Raw genomic sequence first — 16,041 nt, 5'->3', positions numbered from 1 at the left:
ATACACTCCCGATTCCCTCCAGGTTTGACACATGTTGTTCTGATGGCTGTTTGATGGGTAAGCGTAAGATAGGACGACAGTAAAAGAGAAAGGGAGGCAGACAATGTGTGTTCATGTAGCTGCAAGTGAGCATGGAGGAGACTTGTACTTGTTCGTTGACCTCTACGGCAAAGCTTTGGAGAACAGATACATCAACACAACTGGCATACATATGCACAAATATACTGCGTGCACAGACAGAGCACAAACACACACACACCTCCGAGGATCTGGCCCTGTCTGCCCCCTCTAAGTTGGGCTGTAGAGAGTCCATCTCTCCTTGCATCCACCCTCTCCTCCCTCTCCTCCTTGCCCTGTGCACTGACCCTGAGCGGATGAGTAGCCCGTCTGCACTAATGCCTCGCTGTCGCGTCAAACACAGAGAAAAACTTTACTACACTGAGACAAGAGAGAGGAGGCATAGAGGGACAGAGGAGGCTGGAGTAAAGAGGGGATCTATGAGAGAGAAACACATATACGAAGGAGGGGAAAAGACTATATAAATCTGCTGATTTGTACTTTTATAACACATGACATAAACCTTTTTAATAAAAGGCCATTTTAGCCACGTCTGAGCCTTTCTGTAGAGCCACCATGAAAACATTAAATGATAACATGCTAAGCTAAGGTTATGAACATGGGAACCATTAGCTGCTGGAGAAAACCACCAATATTTGATGGGGTTCCGGTGTGGCAAGCTTATACCAGGCAAGTCATTTTTTTATTTGATGTGCCTGGACTAGGCTTGAAGTATTAAATTATGTGTTTAACGTTGTAGATTGAAACAAAACAAACCAAACCGAAACTGGAATGCATCCCACATCTTTTGCTCTTCACTTCCACCAAAGACTGACAAAATGTAGTGGGTCAATACTACACTGAGTAAATTAGAAAAGCATTACATTTCTGATATCTAAATCTTGACCCGTGCCATACTTTGTATTTATATGTACTGTTTAATAGGGATTGATGAACATATATACGCACATTATGCTATTTTTGCAATAAAGTAATAATAACTGATACATCCGCACAGACAAATAGGTCTTGTTCTAATCCCAGTAATGGAAAAATAACTAAATCCCTGTTTAGTCTGTTTTGTTGCACACCATCTCTCCTTTCTCCTCGTCTTTTATGTTCTCCTCTCTATTTCCCAGCTCCTCCTGCTCCTCCTCTCAGTTAGTTAGCATTGGTTAAGTGGAGGGGAAGTGAATGGGATTGATGGTGTTAGCATCTGAGCTGTTTATGATGATGATAAATGTGTGTGTGCAGGGGGCAGGGAGGAGGTGGGTGTCGATGCATGAGTGTGTGTATGTGTATGATGATGATGATGAATGGAGGGCTCCATTCACGCACTCCCAATGTCTACTGCTTGCAAACATAGAGAAATGATTCCGGCCGACACACTGTCATGTAGTCTAATGCAGTTATATATCCTATCCACCAAGTGACAGACAGAGGAAGAAGGGGGGGGTAACGAGAGTAGGGGGAGTTGGTAAATTAATAGATGTCAGCGGATAGAAAACAAGGAAAAAAGAAACAAACGAAAGAAGGACATCCTAAATGTGCTTTTGCATTATAATTTCAGTAAAGATCCTGTATGAGATTTCAAGGTGATTTTTGCAGCATTTTAACTATAGTCAAATGTAACCAAATAGTCATTTTAGAGTATAAGAGCGACCGTTTTAGTAAAAATATAATTCAGACATCAAAATCACCTCATGTAAAAGCTTTGGTTCTGGATTGATGAATCCATTATTCGACTAGCTGATTGACTTTAGAGAAGCAACACTCTCAATAAGAAATATAAACTTAAAAGCAAGTGTAAGAGCTCCTCCTAGTTTCTTACAATTAATGATAAAAAAAAGGTGACTCAGTTTCGATTTTAGACCATTTGCACAGGACCAGACATCTGAAGACATAGTTTTGCACTCATGTCAGTACATTTACTGAACATATTGGTTTAGGGCAGGTTAAATATAGGACACTAACAGAAATAATAGAGCCACAACCTACAAATGTGTGTGTGTGTGTGTGTGTGTGTGTGTGTGTGTGTGTGTGTGTGTGTGTGTGTGTGTGTGTGTGTGTGTGTGTGTGTGTGTGTGTGTGTGTGTGTGTGTGTGTGTGTGTGTGTGTGTGTGTGTATTTACAGGTCGAGACTTAGCCAGCACCACTCTGCCAGGCTACCCTCCTCATGTTCCTCCCACTGGACAGGGCAGCTACTCCACCCCCTCCCTCACTGGCATGGTACCAGGTGAGTTCCACAAAACACACACACACTACACAGAGTATCAATGTTCTTGTTTCTCGCTACCAAAAGTTACAGTTAGTCATCTCTTTCGCCCCATCACCTCAGCAGATCTTTAACTGTGAATACATATCTGTATGAATTCCCACTGGATGTGTGTGTAACTTTAGTAGGTGTACTTAGCTTTGCCACTTCCTCCTCCTTGTCTGTCTACACCATGGCTGACAGTGCTCCCAGGGGGTGGCGTGTGTGTGTTTGTGAGCGTCTGTGTGTATGTGTGTTTGCGTGGGTGTGTCTTTCTGTGTATCATTAGAAAGCAGCCACAGTAGCACAGCTGTCCCTCCTCAACATTAGTAATTTGTTTTTAATGAGAATCACCAGTGACCCACGACTAATTCATTCATTCCCTTCCACTCCGCCTTCTACGCTGCTTTTGTGTTTCAATCCTGGATCGCCGTTCTTCTTCTGTCTCTCCTCTTTTTCTCTCCCTCTCTCCTACTCTCTCTTTCTCTAAGTGCATTGCAGTGGTGGTCATGGTCAAGGTTTAGTATACTGAATATAATAAAACGACAAAACATAAAAGCAACAGAGGCAGTGAGACAAAGTCAAAATGATGTTGTTTACAAGTTCTTGTCTCAGTGTATTCCCAATCATTCATTGTGATGCAGACACTCCTGGGCTGACAAGCACACAAACACATACACACACCCTCTCAGCGGACATGTAGGAACAGCACGTCTAAAGATGGGTAACCCTGTCGCCCTGTCCCCCTGCGCTCACCCCGTCCTGTCCTCAGGTTTGACAGCATATTTGTGTGTGTGTATGCTTGGGTTGGTGTATGTTTATGTGTGTGATGGCATGCGATTGTTTGTGAGTATGTGTGTTTTGTTCCAAAAGTGTGTGTGTCTATGTGATGCGACCTTGACACTTAGCTACACGAGGGAGACCCTTGTGCGTCCTCTCTCTTCCTTCCACCACCCCCACTTTTCCTAAACAACCTGACACGTTGCCGTCACAACGGTGATGACAAGGGGAAGATGTTCGCACCCAGGGATGCCATGGAGACCACATCCCGACCCTACCTGACAGACGCAGTTAAACATACACACACATAAGCACACACACAAAGGGTAGTGGGAGAAAGAAAACTTGTTGGGTTGTATATCCAAACACACACACACCCGACATCTAAATTCTTCTCAGTGAATATTCGAAGCTGCCTGAATCCTCGAGCTGACTGGAGTGTGTGGAGGAGATAATCTCTCAACTTTGCTTCTCCAGCTTCGCCTTGTTTTATCTCAGCACTTCTCAGGCAAATTATCCTCCTTTTTGTCCGCTCTGTCTAATATCATACCTTCATTAAGCAAGCAACTCTGTTCTGCTGTTCTTCTTCTCCCTCTCTGTCTCTCTCTCTGCAGGAGGGGGGCTGACACTCAGAGGGGGTGTAGAGGAGCAGTGAGGCAGAACCGACAGAACGAGAGGGAGAGAGGAGGGGGAGGGTTAGAGGGAGGGGGCATCAGGGTCTGTGACTGTCAGCTATGGGAGAGGGATCCCCCGGGAGGAGTGAAGGTTCAGGAGAAGAGAAAGAAAGAGCAAAAGAGTGGAAAAAAAGAAAGCAAGTCAGCAGAGAGATGTGTAAAAAAAAAAAAAATAGAGGAGAAGAAATGGGGAAGAACGTTGTTTTGATGTGAAGGGTGACGGGTTGGCTGTAGTCTGGTGGGCCAGAGGACGAGAGAGAAAAATAAAGAGAAAGAGGTGAAGGGAAGACAAGAGGAAGAGTAGACCCCAGACAGTTAGTAGTAAATGAGGGAGAAAAGCTACGCTATCATCCACAGAACGAGAGGACCACTACAGTTGCAATGAGATCTCCTGTTCAGCTCCTTACCAGTGTGCAATTCATTCTTTGGAAGACTAACGCCTGTTTAAGCTTCATAGCAAAAAGTCCTCAAACTACATGACAAATCCGCCATTTCTCATTTAAAATAACAACTGATGCAGTCATTTCGTTCACATGCACACAAGTGTCCCAGATATGACAGGGTGTTTAGAATTCTACAGTTATGTTCTATAAGGTCTTGAGAGCATTCACTTATATTAAAATCTTGTAATGAGGTTCAGTACCTAACAAGCACACAAATACAGCTGGATCTGGTAGCACGAAATAAAAGTCTAGGGCAGACAAAAAACAGGATCATCCTCCTTATCTTTTGTTATGTTTAAATATGCTCTGTCTCTTGTTCTGTGTTTTTTTCAGGTGGAGATTTTTCTGGCAGTCCATATTCCCATTCCCAGTATTCCACATACAACGAATCGTGGAGATTTCCTAACCCCAGTTTATTAGGTAGGTGTCGCTCATATCTCTGCAACACGTTCTACCAACCAGAAATGGATCAATAATTGTATCAATGAATTTCATTTCCTTCTACCTCCCATCACAGTTCCATCCTCTCCAATACTCTCTTGTAATATGCCATATCTTTCATGCTCCAATCATTTTTTTCCAGACATTACATTTCTTTCTGTATTGTACTGTACAGTACAATTCATCATAGACATACTAATGGTTCTATGAAAAGATGATTTAAAAGACTGGCAATTTGGTTTGTGAATGGATCTGAATAAAAAGGGAAGACAGCGAGAGAGATATCAAACCATACTGCCACGAGCACTGTACCGGACTACAAAGAGCAGGCAATATTTCTTATAGACCTAAATTAACCAATCCACTTTGAAAGGTATTGTTACAACAGCCTTAAAAACAAGTTCTCAGACAACCCTGGCACAGAATCCATTCCAACATTTTTTTTTGACAGAATCCAGCACCCGCAATATAGAAAAATATGTCTTCTGTTAAACATATGAATCTTTAATGTACCTTCTGCTTTAGCACTAAGTGGGCGAAATTATGATATATAACAGAAGAGATTTTACCATAACATTTGTGCATTATTCTTTTATATCTATGGAGATATGAGGTCATTGTGGATTATAAATCAACAAGCAGCACTGCTTTAAGGGTTGCAGTACTTTCTTTGTATGACTGTTACATAAAAGCAATGAAATATCTGTCATGTGTCATATATATATATTTTTAAATCACATTTATGAATTCTCAGTTGATTTCCCAGAAAATGTATTTTTTCAGCGTATATATCAATTATGTGATATAAAATTCCATACTCCTACACTCCTACCGCCTAATGCCAAACACCATGGGTCTCTTTAGCTTTTAAAAACTTTGATTGGAGATGAAATACTGATCTTGAAACTCTGTATCTGTGTTTGATAGGAAACATTATCCCAGAGGAGAAATCAGTCAGAGTCAAAGTCATTATCTAGGGAGTCATTTTAGGGGTCACGTTTAAAGGTGAAGCAGTCAGCGGCTGCCAGTTAAGGTCAATAGGTGAGAAGATTGAGTCCTGTGCTGACCTGTAGTGTCCTCCACTTCCTCTCCTTACCTCGTCTCCCCTCCTTCCTTCTGTCCCCAGTGTTTCAGCAGGATTACGGGTCTCTCCTGGGAACAGAAATCGGCTGCTCCTCCAGTCTCTTCACCAGCCAGGCTGGACAGATGCAAGGTAGGTGCAGAAAATGAGAAAGCAAGAGTCAACATATGCAACGTGTGACGATTTGTGAGTCTGTGCAGCTGTGAGGTTTCCCTGTAAGGGAACTTTAGCATGAAAACGGTTCAGCTGCCACATAATACGAGGATATATGCTCATTAGGAGGCACTGAAAAGGTTTGAGATTGATGGCAGGAATGCTGTGAAATGGAGGGAAGGTTGAGAAGAGGTTACAAATAACAGAAAGGGGAGTTATTTTTATATTCTTTTAAAGGTAAAGGGGTAGAAAGGCCGTCTAAAGTCCTGACTGAGACTAAATAGTTTGTCAGAACGGCTTAATGCCTCACTTCCCAGAAGAGCCTCCTGAGATTACCTGGACTGTAGACAGACACAACCTGTCAACACACAGCTGGGCTGATTGATGGAAGTGACAGAGGTAGGTAGGTGTGTGTGTGTGTGTGTGTGTGTGTGTGTGTGTGTGTGTGTGTGTGTGTGTGTGTGTGTGTGTGTGTGTGTGTGTGTGTGTGTGTGTGTGTATATACAGGCTGCTTTCTGTGTGTATAAAAGGTGTGCATATGTGGGTTTCTGTATGTCTTTGGGGTTACAGTATTGAATTGACCTCTTCCCTGAGGAGAGAATAGACTCCAGGGATCAGCAGTAGTAGAGCTGTACTCAGTGTGTCAGCTTAGACTGTCACTTAGACAGTGTATGTGGGAATGTGTGTGTGAAAGAGTGAACGTGGGAAACCAAGAGAAGAGTGTCAGACAGTAAACTTAGTTCATTCTATTGGTTGTAAATGACAATGAGACTCATTTTATGTCATTAGCTTCATCTGCTCACGTCATCACTAACCTGCATTTCACTACTCACATTAAAAGTTAAATATGTTCTTAAAAGAAAATTTAACTAATTAAATGGGGTTAAACGTGGTTAGAAACACCAATAGAAGCACGAGAATCCTACCAATTCAAATGTTACACAATTGGAAACAAAATGGACTTCAAGGCGGGAATTGGTTTAAAAAACAATTATTTATTGTTTTTCATTCAAGAAATTAAGAAACAGTCACATAAAGGCAACGTAAACTTACGGCTAGGTCCAATGAATGACGGGCTCCATAAACACTACCGTAAACATTTAAACCAACATTAAACAGACAATAGTGAAAATGACTGCCTGCCCACCGCAAAACACACACAGACTGACGATTTTCTGCACAAATGCAATACTATTTGTAGCAGCAGGCTGGTTAAACGGTAAACAGGTGAAGCACCAGTTCAAACATTTCTTAATTCAACGTGTAAAACGCCGATAAAAGGCCCAAATGAGTGTCTGTTACTCTTGCACTTTCATGTTCAACCTATGTAACAAATCGTACCACATTAGCTCACCTGTCAATACAGACAAACATGCACATCACAGATACTCATCTGCGCACTGTCAGACAGGACTAAATGACTCCTGTACCCAGCTGCGCTCCTGTGTCTCACCTGAAGGACCCTTTAGCTGCCCTTGGTGCCTGTGTGAACTTTACTGATTGTGTCAAATTCGACTGATTATTTTTGCTATTCCAGGTCCACATCTTTACGTTTTAGATGAACTCACTCTAGCCTGGCTATACCAGCCTACGTACTTCGGCCCAATTTCATTTTGCTCCTGTAAATGAGACTTGGCAAGAACTCTTTACGTACGATTACTGGAACTCAGAATTCTATCGGTCCAATCAACGAACAGGGGGAAGGGTTGAGAGCGATTACGTCGAAGTTGGTGCCGAGTTTGAATTGTAGTCTAGTCTGTAGTTCAACAATGGCGACGGAGGAAGGGACGCTACTAGCTATCCGCTCGGTTGTTTCAACTCTTGAAGGAATTCTTCATTTTTTTCAAATAATTGTTTGTTGTTACGAATTGTCCCCTAAATCCTTAGCTTACATTGACAACAGCGACACATGTCTTTGACAGCCATTTTGACAGCCACGCTCGCCGGTAGCTGTATCTTGCTTGTATCTACCTGTTTGATGCAATTTTCAAATCAATTAATTCAACATATCAACCTTTCAAGGTGATAATATGTCAGCGTGATTAGAGCCCGTTATGCTTCCCCAAAAATTGTACTAATGCAGTTTTAAAATAACCTGGTTAAAACTGTTGGCTTAGCTGTAGCCACGTCACCACCACCTGGAAAGCACAATGTCACAGCACAAAGTTTCAATAAACTGGACTCGTAAAAAACATTTATGAGGTATCTCATTTAAAATAAATGTCATAAATGATTTATTTCTGTGTTTCTTTCCAGGGTCTCCGTACTACTACAGTGCAACATCGAGGGGGGCGGGGCCTGCTGCCACTGCAACAGCCTCCGCCTACGACCGCCACTGACCCCACCAACTATGAGAAGAGGAGAATGAAGAGAGGAGGAAGAGGAGGGATGAGAGGACGGATAGCACCAGCACTGCACAGTTCAAACCTGCCTACGGATGGACGACAATGAGAATGAGGATTTCAAATTGCTGACGTCAGTTTGAATTTTCTTTCATTGACACGTAAGCCAACAAACGCACTGCTGGGCTGCAACACAGACATATATTGGTACTACATTACCGAAAGGACACAGGCATGGCAGTGTCAATAACTGATGGAGATAGGACTGGTCAGAAGCAAGTGAATCTCCCGTAAAATATCGGTATCCGTATCCAATCATCTACAAATCCAAGGAGTCAGTGGACTAAGTGTGCAACAGTGATTGAAACTGTATTGTGATCTTCTGGGTAAAATGTGTTTTCAGGTTGAGAATATTTTCAAGGAACTTATTTGTGTTGATTAGAGCAAAATCACTTTTTCAAACAAGTCTTTTTAAGCCCCGGCATCAATCAATTTTCTATGCCATGTTGGTGAAGTAAAGACAATCCAATTCACATAGCTTGACCAAAATCACCCATATCATTATCATTCTAGTCTCTTTACTGTAGATTCAACAAATTTCCCCTGGGATCACAATGCTTAATAAATGGGATACCATCATTACGAATGGTAGTGTTCAGCTTTACGATTGAGTGTTTGCTAAGCACCGGCCCCTTCAGTTACTGTTGCAATGCCTGTCAAATTTTCTCTTCTGCAGAATGAAGTAGCCACAAAACAGCATTCCTAGCCTGCAGTCATATAGACTGAGCAAATATGTCGTATAGTTTAACCAGTCATCACTTTTACTCTTCAGAGGATCTCTACAGCTCCATGCACACTGCTTCAACATGTGGAGAAATCCAAAGCTTGACAGGCCTCCCATGTCTAGTTATGGTTGCCAAGCTCTGATTGGATATCTGCTGATTTGGGCTTAGGTCTAGCAAATGCTAAGTCCAAGGGGTTGTAGCCAGATCCAAAAGTATCACAGAAACTAACATCAGGACTTCCATTCAAAGTTTCCCAGTAACTGACCAACAGGCCTTTCAGTAAAAGCACAGTCTAAAATCTGAGCCCTCTGCTGTAAAATAACAACTGTAAATTTTCACATCAGACCAAAATCATATCCACCAGGGAGCGTTATTGTACAGGAAGGTGCTATCCTACCTCCTCGGCCAAGATTTAGTCCTGAACAAGAGCTATTTAAAATGGGAGGAGACACAGAGTAATATATTAAGAAGCTTTTCTGCGCTGCACTCCGTGATGAGAGTGAATGCCTGTAATGATTTATAATATGTGTCACGCTGTTGTGCTAGAATAGTGATGATGATGATGATGAAGATGATGATGATGATGATGCAGTGAAATATGAAATCTTAATAACTTTCAATATGAAAAAAAAATTGTTTATAAATATGATTGCGATTTTCTTGTTTATTGTTTGTTGCCTGGTATCAGTTGACACAGGTGCCATTGAATAAGATGCCATTTTTATCTGCTTCCTGCTTATTAATGTGAAGAGACAGGAAGCAGTGGCACCCTCTCTTTCTCTCTTCTCTCTCTCACTCTCTTTCTATTTCTCTCTTTAAACTCCCCAAAGATGGGCCCCCACTAGTGGATCGGCTGACTAACTACAAAAGCACAAAGAGACTCAATCATCATTTAAAGGCGCCATTTTACTTTTTTGACTTCCCTTTAGAACCATTAAGTAATTCTTCGTCTTCTACTGCCCCTTTTGAGTGATTGTCCTTGTGCTGTTTGACATTCTGAAATTGTTCCTATAAAAGCATTGCGTTCGTGAAAACACAAGTGAAACTTTTATTTTTGTTTGTCTCCTACATCAGTTCTGCGCTGTGACAATGTATGACACCAGGGTCGAGGCCTTACCCATCATGTACAGACAGAGAAGGACACAATTGCCCAGCCCTCAGTGCTGATCTAATATCAGTGTATTATATGTTTGAGGGCCCAAAGTGTTGATCTTGTGAAAGGGCAATACCTTCCTTAACCTGTACGTAGCTTCCTGTCTCATTTATATTCATTCAAAACTTGTACAGCAATCAGTGATTAGGAAGATAAGTAACAAGTCACCATGTCAATAGCAATTTTAACTATTCACAATTTAGATTTTAGGGATAAAACTTTCTTTATGATAACAAAAAACTAAGAGGTGTATGGTATCGTTTTAGCCATTGTCTGCAAGTGTTTACATATCTTTTGTTTGTTTTGGTTAAGTGTGGCTGACTGTAGCGCTTCATTGCTACTGTGTAGTTTTACTAGCCAACAAAAGGCACCAAATCTGTAGCATGAGACAAACAATTTAGGTATTTGAAATATACCTATAAACACTGAACAAAGCTGTTAGTTTCTCCATCTATGTTGTTTCTGGGTTTTGAAACTGTGATATTGGATCCTTTTACATTTGTAAACCTTAAAAGTTGTGTGTCCACAACTCTGAAGCAGATTGTTATGAAGGCTTGCATGCTGTGATGCCAGCGTGTATCGCAGCAGGAGCCTCTCCTTATTTCTGTCTTTCTCTCTTGATCTTTCTGAGGCATTATTGAACCTGAACCACACCAGCTGAAAACAAGGACAGTGCCTTTAGTTTTATATGTCGACTCCCCTGACTGACCACGCATCACTGAAACAAGATTTATCGTCCCTCCCTGCAACTCCTTAAACAAAACTCTGCGAACACATGGCTGAGTTGTAAAAAGCCTTTCACAAATAAATAGCAGCCAGTTATTTTAAACTCTGGATAATAATTTACAAGTACCAATAGTAGCATAAAGAGATAGCCCTGATCCAGCACCATTTCAGTCAGAGATTCATTAAAACTGTAAAAGGTATGATGTGAAAAATATAAACACATCTGATGGAAAATAATCTTACCAATCTACAAAAGACAACAGGCCATGGACGGTCTATTTCATGAAAGTCAAGTGGCCCAAGGAGTCCTTTCTCTGATGAAATAAATTATGTTTTAGACATGCAACTGTTAAAATGATTCCCATAAAATGTTGTTAAACATTCATGTTCCCCAGAGGATGAATCCTGATTATCCTTCTAATAATACCAGCAGGTCCAGAGTTTTTCTAATTGTATCAGCGAGTTTATGGATTGTCACATTTTGAACAAAGTTCCTAAATCCAAGAAAACGTACCAACCTATTTTTGGTTATCCACACACTTACAATGACGTTGACTTGTGGTTTCCAGTGAATGTTTTTTTAATACCTTAGTTTATGCTTGTATGATGGGAAACATGGTACACACTTTACCTGTTAAAATTGTGTTTGTGAAACCAATGCTTACTGTCACTAAATACAGTCGCAAATTTGCTAGCATACAGTAGCTTCACACACTTGTTGTTGTTGTAACTTCATAGTCGTCTGATATTGAAGATTGTTTCACCATTCCTAGTTAATGTTTTGATAATCCACCCATAACAAATTTAATCAGTGAATCTCAGACTGAAATATACAGTTTTGAGAAATATTCAAGCAGGACCAATATGTGTTGTAAACCGCCCCTAAATAGGACCAACTGACTGAAGGCACAAAATGTATAGATAAGCCAAGTAAGCTACAGACACGTTACAAGTCTGTTCATTACCATTGCTTTCTATTCATCAACAACAGCATCTTACAATTTAATGACACCCTTTTACCAAACAGACACATGCACACACACACACACACACACACACACACACACACACACACACACACACACACACACACACACACACACACACACACACACACATTACTGTGAACATGAAGAAATATTGATTGAAAGTTGTTCTCCTTGAGGAGGTGATTCCAGTCGTGCCTCCTGTGTCCGCTTGCGAGATGCTTCAACACGAAACAGGCCAAATTCATAGCCAAGAATACAGCCATACGTTAACAGGATTATTTGTTAACTTTGCATCTCATAGTGACACAGCTTGCCTTGCCATTGCGTTGACCTAATTGGTTCACATGGGGAAAGAATGAGTTTTCATTGGCCTAGAGCTGTTTCGATTGGCAGCCATGACATTGACTGCAGCGATCAGGGGGGGCTGTCATTGTGGGTGGTACTGTAGGAAGTACAGCGGGCAGAGACCATACACACACACACACACACACACACACACACACACACACACACACACACACACACACACACACACACACACACACACACACACACATAAATATAAGTACAGACACACTCTCTCCCTCTCTTTGTCCTTTGCGGAGTGATCGCCCCTCCTTTTATGCCCCGGTGTTCCCCAGGGGAGGCCAAACCTGCTGTGCCATCAGAAGCTCATCCCATCTTTTTTCTCCCCCTCCCTCAGCCCTAATCTCATCAAATCTCATGCAGTCTTCCCCCCTCTCATCTTCCCTCCTGTAGCACTGACACATCACCAGGATTAGGAATATTAAAACTATTCTGTTGATTACGGGGCCTGTGACCTTCCTCAAAAAGTCCTCCCTTCTTCCTTTAGACAACCCTATTAATCCCTTTTTTCCTCTCTTATTCTTACTTCTCTCTGACCATTCAGACGTGATACTCTCTGTCCTGTCAGAAATGTTGCATAGGAATGAAGCAGGTTGTTTGTGCCAAAGCGAGGTCATTTCAATGGCAATATTGCTGCCGGCATATTTGGCCAAGCATTTTCTGTGTTATTGCATCTCATATTATGTTTTCTCTTCATGTATTTGTAAAGCATTTAAGACACAAAGCAACTCTAGTTTCAGATCAAACAACGACATTTCATTTACAGCTTTGCTACAGTTTACTGTGCATGAAAATGCATTTGCATCCTGAATTGTTATCCCAGCTCCTAATCAAATAGGAAACTGAAATAAATGCAAATTAGTTTTTTTCTTTATTATGATTTCTCACCGAGTGCGCACCGCCTGACTGTATCTCAATATGAATCCATGAAGATGACTACTGCCTTCCGTAAAACCTGAGGGGATTTCAGCATCACATCTTGACAGCAATTAGTGGCACAATCTGTTTCATGCTTGCTGATATAACTAGGCTTTGGACAGATCTCATACTGAAGTGTTTCAATGTTCTCTACATCTTAATATTTTTCAACTGTGGAAGAGGAGAAAATACACAGGACTCAGCCTACAAACATCCTCTGTGCTTTTTAAGCAGATGGTTCAATCAAAAAAAAAAAAGATAACATGTTTTTTCACCTTACTGTGGCCTTTTGTGTAACAATCTGGAGTTTTGTTTGTGTTCATGGCTTCCTACCTGGGGTGATAAAGAGATATTTATATATGTAATGTTTTGGAAAAAAAAAAGAATAAACAAAATACATCAAAATGCAAAGACAAATTAGGTTTCAACAATTCAGCTTGTTCAATTCTTTTAATTCCAAAAATACAAAAAGAAAACATATCTGTAACATTCACCAAAGCCTGTGATGCCTGTTTTAAATAATAGATTCTTGTACAAAAAACATATAAAATAGCAGAAAAGACTTACAGATACAAACACAAAATGAAGATAAGAATTGCCTTCAAATATTCCGGAGGGGAGGATTTAAAAAAAAAAAGTAAAAGAAATGCTTCTTTAAGAAAATGTGTATGTTTTTTATTCAATTTTCTAGTAGTTGCAAACAAAACTTGGTGTTTTTTCTCTTTGTGTGTTGTGTGTTGTCTTAATATTTGAATGTATTTTACTGCAGTGCGAATTTGCCAAAGATATCATATCACTTGATTTCTCTTCTTCATTTTTTTGGTTTGGTTTTCTGTTAATGAATTGTGACCAACTTTGCTCAGAAAATTGGAAATAAATGGTGAATTTGATATTTTTCATATTTCTATTGTTAATGTTATTGTTATTTTATTTTTTGGGTTTAAGTTTACTGTGGAATATTAAATTGCAGTTTGCTTTATGCATCTCTTCATACTCAGTGTACCTGTCCATCTGTCCACCTGAGTGACTGTTGTTGGTGAATTATTCCATTTATGTACCTGTAATGTGAAGCTAAGAAGTAATTATTTGTAAATATTTGCCATAATTTTATTGGTCCTTCAGAATAAAAAATAATTTTTTGGAAGTGAAATGTTCCGAGTCAAATACTTTTGCTGCAAATGTATACGTTTTTGGTAAAAGTCAGCAAGCATACAATGAGTACACAGACACACAGACACAGACACATGCGTATTGCTGGAAGCCACATTCATCAACATCCAGCATCAGCCTGGATAATCGGAGACTTCCAGAGCAGAATGCTGGTTGTGTCTCGCTGTGACCCTGCTGCGCAGTTTTCATCTTATGGCATCTTATGGCATCTATCTGATGGGGAGAGGGGGAGGATGAAGCTAACCCCCTCCGTTTCCTCACCCCACTACTCGTTGAGTGAATGGAGAGTCCCACTGCTGCAGTCTTGGCTGCTGGCCGAGTCCAAGATGCGTGTGTGTGTGTGTATGTGTGTGGAAAGGAGGAGGAGGAAGGGGGAAAGGGGTGATAATAGGACACAAGCCACGACATGGCGACAACACGCCACACACACAGAAAACAGCACAAACCCAGCTTGAGACACAGGCCGGGCTGTCCGCACTTTGGGTGCCTGGCCAGGACACCAGCATGGCACTTTGTGTGTGTGTGTGTGTGTGTGTGTGTGTGTGTGTGTGTGTGTGTTCTAGCCCATTTAGCTTCCTAGCCAATGAAAGACAGCGCTGTCGGGTTGAGTTATAATTCATCATACCGTAAAGTGTAAACACTTAAGTGAAAGTTAACAGCCATTGTTTAATTCGTTTTTTTGCAGCAATGATGGTGGGATTATCCCTTCTGTTGGGCCTTGGGCTCATAGTTGGCCCTTCCAAACACGTTTCCCCATCCCATCCATATCCCAGAAACTAACAAGTTGTCCTATGCTGAAAAAAAAACCAATTCCAAAGGTTGTAAGTGTCTTGGTTTGATAAAAAAAATGTTGTACCAAATATCAAAGTCACTTTGCTGGGAAGTACGAAACAGCTCTGGGGGGAGCGCTGTGAATTCAAAAAAATACCTGGGGTCATTGAGTTTGAAAAGTCTTTTTCAGTCTATGGTGTTTAACAAGATGCTGGTGTTTAACAACAATATGGTTATTGTATCATAGGGTTTTTGGAGCTCAGGCTATAACTACTACTGCTTTTGTTTTCAGCTCTTCTTTTTTTAATCGGTCTCTAACAGTATCAACTAAAAAGGCCCTTTATTTAAACATTCTCCCTCTGCACTGATGAGGCATGTAACCAAAACGAATTACTAGTTGAACTGCTGTAGTTATAAAGGTAGACTTGTAGACTTCTGAAATTTGGCAAAACATTTACTGTGAGTTACAATGTTTGTATCTAGGTGCAGAGCTCACGTCTGTTCTGTCAGATCATGTCTCCTCGAGAAATAATGGTTCAGTTAGTTAGAAAGCAGTGCGACACCCTCTGCCCTCCTCAATCTTCTCCTATTTCTCCAGATTACATAACATCACTAGGCATTGACATCTTCTACCTCTCCTCCCTCTCCCCTCCGCTTCTTCTTCTGGCTTCCTATACAAGAGCAGGAGACAGACAACAGTGGTACTTATGGAGGCCAAGAAGTCATGCAAATTAACGTCAGTCAGCATCAGTATTTTTTGGCCCCCCGGAGCCCCTGCAGGGAGGACGTGTGGGGCCAACTGAGCATAATTGGGCCTCAGCTGATTAGTGAAGAGGGGTTCATAAAGGAGAAAGGGGTGGGGGGAGATGCTGAAGAGATATCAGGAGTGAGAGAGCAGGGCCTTTTACATCAAACAGAAGGAGGAGAAAGAGAGAAGC

The 16,041-nt window shown here is 41.1% G+C and overlaps 1 protein-coding gene across 4 annotated transcripts in view; it reads left to right on the top strand.

Moving 5' to 3' along the window:
* The window catches only part of pax5 (paired box 5), a 49,865-nt gene extending 35,559 nt beyond the window's left edge, over nucleotides 1–14,306 (top strand). For all 4 annotated transcript variants that reach the window (XM_063883829.1, XM_063883827.1, XM_063883828.1 and 1 more), the window contains exons 8-11: nucleotides 2,192–2,293; nucleotides 4,542–4,628; nucleotides 5,776–5,862; nucleotides 8,140–14,306. In XM_063883829.1, coding sequence (XP_063739899.1) covers nucleotides 2,192–2,293; nucleotides 4,542–4,628; nucleotides 5,776–5,862; nucleotides 8,140–8,222 — 359 coding nt within the window. In that variant the 3' untranslated portion in view covers nucleotides 8,223–14,306. The remainder of the gene's footprint in view (nucleotides 1–2,191; nucleotides 2,294–4,541; nucleotides 4,629–5,775; nucleotides 5,863–8,139) is intronic.
* The last annotated feature ends 1,735 nt before the right edge of the window (nucleotides 14,307–16,041 follow it).

Source organism: Eleginops maclovinus, chromosome 5 (assembly GCF_036324505.1).
Source record: "Eleginops maclovinus isolate JMC-PN-2008 ecotype Puerto Natales chromosome 5, JC_Emac_rtc_rv5, whole genome shotgun sequence".
Classification (NCBI taxonomy): domain Eukaryota; kingdom Metazoa; phylum Chordata; class Actinopteri; order Perciformes; family Eleginopidae; genus Eleginops; species Eleginops maclovinus.
This window is presented reverse-complemented; position numbering and strand designations above follow the sequence as displayed.